Source organism: Populus trichocarpa, chromosome 15 (genome assembly GCF_000002775.5).
Source record: "Populus trichocarpa isolate Nisqually-1 chromosome 15, P.trichocarpa_v4.1, whole genome shotgun sequence".
Taxonomy (NCBI): domain Eukaryota; kingdom Viridiplantae; phylum Streptophyta; class Magnoliopsida; order Malpighiales; family Salicaceae; genus Populus; species Populus trichocarpa.
Window position 1 is genome coordinate 3771946 of NC_037299.2, and position 12797 is coordinate 3784742.

At 29.7% G+C, this 12797-nt stretch overlaps 1 protein-coding gene across 2 annotated transcripts; it reads left to right on the forward strand.

Annotated features, from left to right (window-relative positions):
- Positions 1-5254: 5254 nt before the first annotated feature.
- On the forward strand, positions 5255-7628 carry LOC7462479 (transcription factor MYB3). Of its 2 annotated transcripts, XM_024586493.2 has the most exons (4): positions 5255-5485; positions 5585-5738; positions 5895-6024; positions 6943-7628. In XM_024586493.2, exons 2-4 carry the CDS (start codon positions 5609-5611, stop codon positions 7238-7240), a joined length of 558 nt encoding a protein of 185 aa, XP_024442261.1. In that variant the 5' UTR covers positions 5255-5485; positions 5585-5608; the 3' UTR covers positions 7241-7628. The 2 variants fall into 2 exon arrangements, with proteins under 2 accessions (XP_024442261.1, XP_002322088.1); XM_002322052.4 differs by lacking the exon at positions 5255-5485 and having other exon boundaries at positions 5500-5738.
- Positions 7629-12797: the final 5169 nt, after the last annotated feature.

The following is a 12797-nucleotide window of genomic DNA, read 5'->3' on the forward strand; positions in this document are numbered from 1 at the left end:
AAGTAGAAGAAGGTAAATGCCATTAATCCATTAATGAAATTTATTTTAATTTCAAAACTTCGAGAAAAATAATCCACGCGTTGGCGGTTATTACGAAAGACAAGAAATAACATATTCTTACCAAGAGATGAGGACAAATCCAGCAGGCGATTATTACGAAGAAAAGATTCACAGCATCCTGCAGAAATTCACAAAGAATGATGCACTTGAAACTAATCCATCAATGAAAAATTAATAAACACTATCAATTTCACCTAACTAACACCACCATGAAAGAATTTTTTGTTTCTGGCTGAAGATGAGAAGAAAACAATGATAATTGCTTGAGAGAATAAGCGGATGAAATGCATAAAATTGTAGAAAGTATTGGGTTTTAGGATATTAAATTAAAACATCGTGTGAAATTTTGCAAATTAAGAAACTAATATATTAAATTAAAACATTATGCACTTAATTTAAACTAATCCATCAATGAAAAAAATTATAATTTCCATCAATTTCACTCAATTAACACATTGATGAGAATTGTTTTGTTTCTGGCAGAAGACAAGAAGAAAACAATGATAACTGCTTGAAATAACAAAGAAATTAAATGCATAAAATTAAATAAAATTGTAAGAATTTAGGATAAATTATCAGATCCTGTCATTTATTTCCTTGATAGAAGATCTCATGGCATATATATTTTCTTCTAATCTCATGTTATTGACTTACTAAATATCAATCATAATTTTTTTATGACTCCATAATCTCATCTAAAATAAAAGAAAAGGAATAAATAATGAATTAACTGTTCAAATCAATAATTTAAATTGTAAAAACCGGACATATAAAGGTAGATATAGGAGAAAATAGGCAAAAAATCAAGATCATACCAAACAGTACATGCCAATCATCTTAGCCTTTAAGAAATTGTAAAACTAGAGTTTATTTTGTGTTGGATGGATGACGTCTAATTTGGCGGTGCATGCGACAACTTCTAACGTCTTCTCTTTATGTTTCTTGGTATCGTTTGAATTGTCTCGTCGTGGTCTACACCACATGGGTCATGTGTGGATGGGTGACGTTTGAATCGGCTCCAACAAGGCATTATTCTTTTCTTTCTTTTCCTTTTTTTTCTCTCTCATCACCTCAATTTTCACATCTAGTATTCTAAAAAAACCAAAGTGGCTTGTCAAACTTTATTTTGATACTTATTTTTTTTATTGTGGTTTTCACCAACTTTTTCTTTTTAATTTTATCCTTAAATAATTGTTTTATTGGTAATTAGGCTTTGCTATTGATTTCAATTTACCTTATATGAGATAATTCTAATTTCATGACCCGAGTTGTGGGTTTGGAAGGCTCGCTTGAATTTACTTGAGTCTATTTTAATAAGTGTTTAGTAATTAAAGAGAGGGTTTGATGTGTTAAGGAGTCTACTAGAAGTTTAAGAATTAAAGTGTGCTTTTAGAGAAGGAAAAATTAAGCTTAAAGGGAAGTGTGGAGGAGAACTTGATTCAACTTGTTTTGGCTTTCGATTCTTCATTCCTTAAGGGTAAGAAAACTCTTCATGATGATCTATTGTGTTGCTTTTCATGTTTGTTCTTGGATTGAGTAGAATTGGTATTATGTGAAGGTGGGTTATTGATGTTATGATGGTTTGAATGCATGGATGTATGTTAATTGTATGTTTATTGAGGGAATAAATATTTAGGCTTGTCATTAATTAGGTTAATTTGAAAGAAAAAAAATGTATTCCTTCCTCTTAGTAATGGGAATTTCAGCCAAAGGTGGATTTTTGGGGTAATTAGGTTGTTGAATTAATGACAAACAAATTATATTTAGTTATGATAATTGATTATTTGGTGATTGAAGAATGTGTTAAAAAAAAAAAAAGAAGAAGGAGGGGGGTAAAAAGGGGTTTCCACCTTGGGTTTGCTATTGATCCCTTGTTATGTTATAAGTAAATATGATCTTATTGAATTGATTAGTGAAATTCCATACATGGATGCTTAGTTGTTGTTATGTGTGATTATGGAACTCTTAAAAAGGTGAATTTGGCCATGGAAAAATATAAGAAATAAAATTTCAAGCTTGAAGAAATTAATGAATTGTATTTAAATAGTGGAAGAAAATAAAATGAAATGAAATGATGTGTTGAATTAGGTGTAAAGGAATTAAATTTCCTTTAATTGTTGGGAAAAGTTTTATAATGATATAAGATTCTCTTATAATTGTGGTGAATTAAAAGTTTAGGTCGATGTAGCATTGTATGAATTATTTGTGGAATTATTAAAGAACATGAAACTATGTTAGAATAATCATAATAGTTTCGGATGTTAAAATTATATTGATTGAAAATCTTATTATGTGATGAAGTTTTAAGAAAATTGATGGGTGATGAAATATTGAAATCATAAGATCTTTCAAATGAAACAGAAGAGGTTGGAGGCTCCAGACAGCAGCAGGGAGTTACTAGTCGAGCATCATCAGCAAGTAGATGTCCGACATCTTGAATCTTTATAGAAAGATTAATTGAAAGCATGTGTTAATTTTATTTAGAAATTCTGTAATTTATATTTTGATGTCAACAGATAAAGTAGTGCCCGGTAATTGGGCGGATGAACCAGTGCCCGGTAATTGGGCGGATGAACCAGTGCCCGGTAATTGGGCGGATAAAATACTGCCCGGTAAATTGGCGAATGAACTAGTGCCTGATATTTGGGCAAATGGGTTAGTGTCCCTAATGAGGGAGTAGTATCCCGATGAAATGGCTAAGATTGGAATTAATTAGACGAATATGGAGGTGTAAGATATTAATGATTCATTATATATATATATTGAGAATTATTTTTACATGGATATAATGAAATGATACATTATATTTATTAATAATTATGTTGATTAAATGTTAATCTTATTTTCAGTACCCTCGTAATAGTAGAGTAGATCGTGCTTGAATATAAGACACTTTTTGCATATTTATAGTGATCAACATGTATTTTGAGATTGATGTATGATGTAAAAGAGGTCGAATGAACCCTTTTAATTGTAGAACAAAACTTTTATATGTAATTAATGTGTATATCATACTTAAGAATATCTTTATGTTAAATTAAGTATTTGCATTATATCATGGTTGCTCATATGATTAGGAATATTAGAATGATAAAAAAAAAAATGGGGGTGTTACATTCATAATTTAAGTTTTTATTGTTTTTTTTTAATTATTTGATTATGCAAGTTAAGTAAACCTTAAGTAAACCTTAGAATTGTTTATTTATTTTGTTTTTTTTATTGTGATGCGTTGTTTGGGAAAGAGGTCCAAGATGATTGGACCATGATTATGTTATGAATTGTGTCAGGAATGAAGATTTCGATAACTTGATATGATCCCGTTACAAGGGAAACTCTGCCGAATTTTTAGTAAAAAAACAAATTTACACGGCATAAAATTTTACACTTTTAAATAATTATGTTTTTTTTTTGTGACAACATGTGTCATTCCACATGGAAGAGGACATAGTGACACTTCTAATAACATAGTGAAAAGAGGATTTTGGCCACTAGGAGATATCGTGTGTGCCACCTACAGGACACAGGTGCCTCTCACACGCAAGCGCATGTGTAACATGTGCCAATAATTTTTTATTTATTTATTCAAAGATCAAATTTCTCCTAAGCTGATCCGATAATAACAAAAAAAAAATTAATATTAAAAGACTAAAAAGTCCCTTAACATCATTTTCAGATTTTATGCTTTTAAATGTATTTTGGTCGTTTTACTATGTTTTTTGTTATTTTTCTTATATTTGATCAAATACTAGATTTCCTCAGTTGACCTCATAATAATAATAATAATAATAAACAATGTTATGAAAAAGATAAAAATACCATTTGATGCTAGTTTTAATTTATTTTTTTTCTTTCAAATGTATTTTGATCATTTTACAGTGTTTTTTTTTTTTACATTTGATCAAATACTAAATTGTCTCTCAACTAATATGATAATAACAAAAACAAAACTATTATAAAACTACCAAAATGCCTATTGATGCTAATTTTAATTTTTTTTCTTTCTTTCAATGTATTTTGATCGTTTTACTGTGATTTTAAGATATAAAAAAATTTATTTGTCATTGATTAATTTGGTAGTGACTAATCAATCTTATGAAAAGATTTAAATACCCCTAATAAACAATTTTAATGTTTTTTTTTTTCCTGTGAGAATGACAAAATCATGAAAACATTGTTTCATTATACAATATTTTCACTCAAATGCTACAGTGTAATTTTTAGTCTTCTGTTTGCTTTCATTGTCGAGGCTTTTACGTATAAATATAAAACTCTCATATGAAAACCTAGATATGGTCATGGTTTGAAATCAAACCATGACCATTGATGATTGAAATCAAAATGTTAGCATAATTCAATAACGTTGTGGAAATATTCTTACTCAGTCTTAGCCATTATTAATTATTAGTCCTATTGCAAAACGAAAATACAAATTTAAGAAAATAAAAACTCTAACAATTAGTGTTGATTTTACTATGTTATTCTTTTCTTCTATTAACGTATAATTGAAGAAGATAATAGAATAATGTTTTGTATAAAATTGGAGGCTTGAACTTATGTGACTGCTATTTTTTTTTATTATTATTATTAATGTGGGTGTCTGAGTCAGCTTGCGCGCACCTCGACTAATTTCACGAGCCCTGAAGTTAACGACCAAATAAACCTCAAGTGGCCATCATATTAGCAATCACATGACTCGAATCTGAGACCACAGGAGGAGCAAACCCCTTAGTCCCAAACTTTTACTACTGAACCACCTATTAGATGGTTACTTCTATAATTTCTATATATATAAATATATAAATAGGGCAATATATATGTGATAATATGGATTTTCTAAATCTCTATATATTCTTGAATTATAAATTTTAAAATACGAAAGTACACGATGAAAAAATTAGAGTTGGTAAGATTTTGACAAATAAAATGAAACAATTAAAAATTCTAAAAGGATCAAGAGGAGGTAGGGAATTTTTTTTTTTTTTCTTGTGAATCCAGATATGATTGTTTCTCTCTTCAAAAATGGGTTCATGGAATAACAAACAGTAATTACTCCTGAAGTATTGCAAAATTTCTGGCTAGCTCGAGCACAGATCTTTCTTGTTTATTTTTGTAAAATTATTTTTTCAAATAAATTTGTTGATTCAACCATTGCATATATATATATATATATATATATACACGCTATACCCATTCTATCCATCTTTCTTATTCTGCTTTCAAAGAACACAATAGAGTGCTTTGGAACTAAGAAGCAACTGCTCTCTCTCTCTCTGGGTATCCAATCAACTGAACTGTGCTGGTGGTTGGCGGTGTCAACTAACACACGTCATGCACACTTGACCAAACTATGCTAGTTTTTGTCAACACAAACCATGCGGATGAACAACCAGTCCAAGTTCACTACCAGATCAATCTAATAGTGGGAGTACTTATTCAACTCTGCACTCCATTTCGCTCTCCCCTCGTGCCCCTTTTTATTACTGATCTGGTGCTAATTTCATGCTTTTGTCATCACTCTCTGTAGTTGTTCTAGCTAGGGTATAGTTCAATGAGGAAGCCTTGCTGTGACAAGCAATACACAAACAAGGGAGCATGGTCCCAGCAAGAAGACCAGAAGCTCATTGATTACATACAGAAGCACGGTGAGGGTTGTTGGCGCTCGCTTCCTCAGGCTGCTGGTGGGTTTTGCTCACCTTCTTTTACTAGGAATCTGTTAACTTACAGAAGTTCGTGCATGCCATGAGAAGGGAATATTTATCATTGTTTTTTCAAGGAAAATAATATTGATTAATGGACTCTTCGTTTTGGCTTTTTTTTCTTCATTCATTCATTAGGGTTGCTTCGTTGTGGCAAAAGTTGTCGGCTGAGATGGAGAAACTATTTGAGGCCTGACCTGAAAAGAGATGGATTTGGAGAAGATGAAGAGGATTTGATCATCAGGCTCCATGCACTGCTTGGCAACCGGTAATGATCAAATCATGTGCTCTTTAATTAGTATGCTATTTCTGTACAGCTCATCTAGATCCCATGCATACAAGTTTTACAAATATATGCCTGGCTATGTCAACAAGCCTTGATGATCATCCACATACCAAATCAAATAAGATATGAATACCCATTATTGTTGTATTGCAGTACAGAACTATATAAATTAATAGTTGGACTTGATATATGAAAAATTGAAGAGAATTAAACGGAGATTTTTTTTTTCTTAATCTCATTCCATAATTAATCTCATTTATATCATATACATGGACCAAAATACCTATATTCATTTCTTTCATAAATGATGATAATTAATTTTATTTTCACAAATTTTGGTAGAGAGAGAGAGAGAGAGAGAGAGAGAGAGCATGCCTTTTTGTAATTAGGATATTCAAGATTTTACCTTTTTATCAGTGTATTTAATTTCTTCGAAAATAGTGTTTTAATTTGGTCATGGTACATTTATTTTTGTTCAAAATTTTTTTTGTGTTTCCAAATATTATTAAGAAATAAAAAGTTTATTTAAGAAGAAATATGAGAGATTAATTAAGATTTTGAAAATATTTATATTTATATTTGTTTTTAATAAGTTTTGAATTTTAATATTTAGAAAGTAAATTCTTAAGGGAAAAAATGATTCTTTCAAGATTATTAACATTCTCCATATATAGTTTATATTAAAGATAAAAGGTAATGTATTTTGTAAATAAAACTTGTAATAATTTCATGAAATGAAAATAACTTTTGATCCCACAAAAAAAAAAGCACAAATTTTCTAAAGGGTAACATAAAGTAAAATTACATTTTGATACTATATATTTACTTATATAATTGATTGCGTGATCCAAGTGTCGTGAGAGGTTAAATAATGTCGATGAAATATATATCGTTGATTAGGTGGTCCTTGATAGCTGGAAGATTACCCGGACGTACAGACAATGAGGTGAAGAACTATTGGAATTCTCATATAAGGAAGAAGCTGGAATCATCCCATCGCAATACTGGATTCACCAGATTGAGAGCAGAAATATCATCAGCTGCTAGGTCAAAGAGACAGGCTAATGTTCCGGAGACTCAGGTCTTTGATTCCAATGGTGGCAAGCCTGAGCCCAGCAACAAGAGTTCGTCTGACATAAACCTTGATCTGACTCTAAGCATTCCTTCAAAAAAACTTGAGTCAAGCGATGAAAATTAATGCTGCAATATCATATACCAATGCTTCTAGTTTCAGGATATCGTGTTCTTGGGATACTTATAAGTTAATTTCTAATCAAAGCATGTATGGGATCACATGTGGAATCAACTTTCTCTGCAAGATACGCTGCTGGGAATATTTATAATCCAGCCTAGCAATATATTCTTGCCATGGAAATAGTAATTGTGTATACATATAGTTAGGCTAGATTTGCTGTTTGAGAGGAAATTAAGTTATCTCCTCCATGGCAAGAAAAGGGTTTCTTCTAACACTCTTTGCCAGGATCTAAGTGCTTGTATATGTATTTTTATGACTGTAATCCTAGTGGCAGTTGCTTGCTAAGGCTTATAATAAGATATAATTTAAGTCATGGAGTTTGAGAACATAACTTTTCATTATATTATTTATTTTCATGTTAAAAGGTCAAATAGCATAGATGCTATGGTGGGGGCATGAAATTGTATTAGCGGTTGGAGTTTAAAATATTTTCTATTTATAAATACATAAAAATTATTTTAAAAAATTATTTTTAAGATCAGCACATCAAAACGATATAAAAACATAAAAAATAAATTTTAGATTTAATAGAACACGATTTACACCGTATTCTCAAACATACTATTACCCTTAGTGTTTATATAGTATAGCTCCCAAGTATTTTACATTCTATTTAAACCAAAACGTACAGAAGAAAGCACAGCGAACCTGAAAAGTACTGCTTGTTGCAATTTTCTTTTTTTTTTTCAAAATATAAAAACAGAAATTAACAAGAAAAAAGAAATTGTCTTAGATTTTTTTCAAAAAAAAGGGAAAACATATAACTATTTTACAATATCTTGATGCTTTTTTGTTCGGATTTGAAAATTTTAACAATTGGCTGCTGGCTATTATTCTATGTTTTTCAAAGTTTGAAATTAAAAAAAAAGGTTTCTTTTTTTAAAAAAAACAACAACGATACTAAATGACCAAGTTTTTGCTTTTTACATATATCACTTAAACGACGACATTTCTGGGGATCTTATCTAGAAAGTTCAAGTTTTCAAGGACGAGTAATTCTTGAAAATAAAATTCTAATCTTGTCTTTAAGTACTATTCTCTGCTGTCAAATTGTTTATCTTTTTAATACAAAAGGCTTCGTACGTTGTAAAATGAAAAAACTAGTACAGAGCAGGAGTACTGGTAAGCATATGTCATGTGACCTAACATTCAAAGAAACCTCAAAGTGGTGCAAAATGGACTAAGCTCGTGCCAATATTTTGCAGTTGGGGGAAGTTAGTAGCATGATGCACATGCTTCAAACTAACAACAGCTGGTTGTTTATTCGAGCACTGTCGTCATTGTTCTTACATATGCATTTTTGTCAACAAGCTTAGTTATCTGAAGTTTGATTTTTGAGCTCACGTGATAGGGTGTTTGGGAGTGTGGTTGTTGTTACTTTTCAAATAATTTTTCGTGCTAAAATATATCAAAATAATTTTTTTTTATTTTTTAAAAATTATTTTTGAGATCAGCAAGTCAAAACGATCCAAAATATATAAAAAAACTTTAATATTTTACAAAAAAAAACAACATTAAATTTTTTAGAATCGCGGTTTGCACCGCGTTCCCAAACGGATCTACAACTCTTCTTTTTTCTTCTCTTTTTGTCAACATCTAGCATCCGAAAATTCATTCGTGATACAAATAAGAGACAAAACAAATGGTAAGCATCATTAACAGTATAAAGAAAAAGTTCTTAAAGTGTAGTACTTCACTCCCAATCTAAAGTTCCTATACTTTTTTCAAGTCTTTGCATGGTTTATTGGGTTATTTTGATGATATATATATATATATATATATTAATTTTTAAATTTTGAAAGGATAGTTTTGGTCAAAAAAATTAATATAGTCTTAATTAAAAAAAATGAGTTAAGGTTAATTTTTATTATCAATAATGAAATTTATTGATAGTATATATTATAATTTCGTGAATATAAGTACTCATTTGCTTGGCTTATGCTACCGATGACTTGAATTTAATTAGAATGAAATTTTGCATGTTGGATAGTGTACCTAGCTAGTTGTGAAACAAGTTGTGGAATATAATTACCATTGCTGATTTCGAAGCAATTCAAGTTAAGTATTGAATGCATCAGCATGTATATAACTGATTTTAACTCTTAATATAAATATTTGTTTCTTTGTTCATTTCATTGTTAAAAAGTGTTATAACATGTTTTTAACCCCATTTCTCCAACATGTTTAATTTTAAAAAAATATATAAAAAGATAAAGTTAACTTGTGTTAAAAATGTTATACCATATGTAATTCAAAACATAACTCAAACTTGATATAAACTCGTTTTTTTTTCAAAAATAAATAAATGTTTATATACACATATTTATGTAAAAAGATGAAGATATAATTTCACAAAATAAAACTAATGTTAACACGAAGCAAATAAAAATACATGAGTAAATAATATACATGCATGAATAGTAACATGTTTATTAAAATGCATTTTGAGTAGGAACTTTCATGCATACTTATTAGAAGAACAAAAATTGAAGGAAGGGGATTTGGTTTACCTTGGGGCTAGTTTCATATAAGAATGGACTACTGTGGTGGCCATTGGTGGCGGAGATGATGGTTGGCCAACGATGTTATGGTTGTTTAGGTAGTTTTCTTTCTCTAGCTTTGAGTTTCTTTTTCTGTTTGGTTTCTACTTTTTTTCTCTTTTATTTTCTTTCCCTCTTCTACTTCATCCCCCAACTACTAGTTAGCTCAAGACATGTGTTTCTAGCTCAAAAACCACTCTCTTTTAAAGTTTTTCTTTACATTTTGGGTTTCTTTTTGTTTTTGTTTTTCTCTCTCTTCCTTCCTGCTCCTTCTCTTTTGTTACTTCCTAGCTCAAACCTACACTTCTCTCAACTCAAAACTCTTTTTCGTCTCTCTCTCTCTCTCTCTCTCTCTCTCTTAAACCTAATTTTGGATCTTCTAAAATTTATCATTTTAGATAGAAAACATTTTTCTTTCAAAAAAAACATTTTTCTTTCAAAAAAAACATTTAAAAATCCAAAAAATTTAAAAAAAAAACCCAAAATTAAAAAAAAAAATTGAATCATAAACAACCAAGCATTTAACACACAACTGGTTAGAACACAATGAGGATAGCTTATTTAGGGTCTTGCTAAAGAAAATAGGCTAGGATGGGACATGACTACACAAACTGAAAGTTTAAGGACCAACATGGATAAAGTTGCAAAGTTTAGTAGTTCAATTTTGACAATTAAGAGTCTAATTGAAGAGAAATTTAAAGATTGGGGTAAAGTTGTGTCGCATATATACAGCGTCACGATGATCATCCTCCCCAATCAGGATCTCTCTGGTGATAGGTGGAAAGAACAAGGAATTCTTGTCATTTATCAGTAAAAAAAAGGATGGAGTCACCACCTAGTATTTTGATCACTAGGAACCCTAACTAGTCTCAAAGTCTGGATAAGAAAACTAGTTATGTATAGAGAGGACGTACCTAAAATATCTTACCTAAGATAAATTACATTGTTTGTTTGTCTTATATAAACTAAGGTATTGTTGTATTTTCTAAGTGTTAATCTGTCTAAGATTTAAAAGAAGCCCTCATCAGTAAAGAGGTTCTAAACCTCATCATTCTAATATCACACACACACACACACACACACACACACACATATATATATATATATATATATATATATATATATATATATTTTGAGGATATGTCTTATGTATAAGTTTGTGATCCTTGATATTTGAACAAACAAGATAATTTTTTTAGTACTTTTAAAATGTAGGCTTAGTTCTTATGAATTTCATAAACTAGTTATTAAATCTAAAAATACATGCGAAAATATCAACAAGGATATGTCTTATGTATAAGTTTGTGATCCTTGATATTTAAACAAACAAGATAATTTTTTTGGTACTTTTAAAATGTAGGCTTAGTTCTTATGGATTTCATAAACTAGTTATTAAATTCAAAAATACATACGAAAATATCAACAAAACTATTTTTCTTGAATTTTTATATTTAAGGATGCTAAATCATGCCATGTTTTTTTATTATTTATGCAAATATGATTTATTTATTTATTTATTTAGAGACTTGGCCATATTCACACAAATAAAAAATATATTTTTTTAATTTTTTCTTTGAATAAGAAAAGTTTTATAATTTTCTGAAATTTTTAAAGAAAAGCAGTTATATTTAATATCGGGTCAGTATCTTATCATATAAGTTTATAGCCCAAATATTAAATACAATGGTTGGAAAACACGCGAGGGACCCAAAAATAATTTTAAAATGATCCTGAAAGTTCTTAGGATTTTTTTGGAAATTATTTGGGGTCTGTTTCGAAAAAGCACAAAAAATAAGAAATAAACATTGGTGGAAAATCAGTAGAGTGTGTTTGCCAAACATGCCCTTAACTAAGAATTAGAAGCTAAAAAAATATTTTAAGACCGTGTTAGACAAACACGTTTCAAGGACAAACCAAAATGCACTTTTTCTTTGGTAAAAATTAAAGTCGCCAAATGGTGGCTTATTAAAAGATGGGCTCAGCCCAGCCACGTGGACTGGGCTTCCTAACCCAAAAGCCCAAGCCCATAAATAAGGTCTAGAAACGAGAAAGAAATACTAAACATCAAATGGGTTTTTTGCTAGAATTTGATGAAGAACACGAAGAACAACAAGAAATAAACCTGGAAAATGTAAATTTGATTTCAACCCAGATTGCACAAAATTAAAGGCATGAAATCACACAAACATTATTCAAACAAGATTTTAGGGCTTGATCATCATAATAATTCAACAAAAGCCACGACTATTTGAGTTTATGCAAAAATAAAAAGATAGAAACAAAGATAAAAGGCCATAAAAACAATATCTTTAAGCCATTAAAATCTCAAATTAAAGACCAACAACTATGCACGTACATGTAAGAACCAACAATCGACCAAAATCATATTAAAATCAAAGACCTTAGGCAAAGTTCATGGCGAGAACATCAACCCAAAAAGTTTGTAAACCTAGAAACTCAGCAACAGAACTTAAACACAGAAAAAGTGTCATATAATCAAGAATAGAAACTAAACCTAGCAAACAAAGCTTAAACATTCTTAATACAACCTGCTTGAATCATCAAAACAAACAAAAAACAAAAATCAATAACAAAAACAGTATGCAAGGTCAAATAAAACAGTGAGCAAAACTAACATTTCTTTAGGTAAAAAACATTGTTCTATTGGATAAATTCAATATCCTAGTGCTTAAACAACATGCACACAACTTTAACAAACCCAACAGGCTATCTTAAATAACTTAAACCATAGCAACTTCAAAATTTAAAACACATTGCCATAACTTCAAAAATGATCATATTAACATCAAAACATGTAAAACATTACTATATACTAACATTTAACACTTCAATGAACATATTTAATTATTCAACCAAATTTCAAACAAAACACATACATTAAATCATTTCATAACTAACCATTTGAAAAATGTCGAATAAAGCATCAAATGCATCAAAAT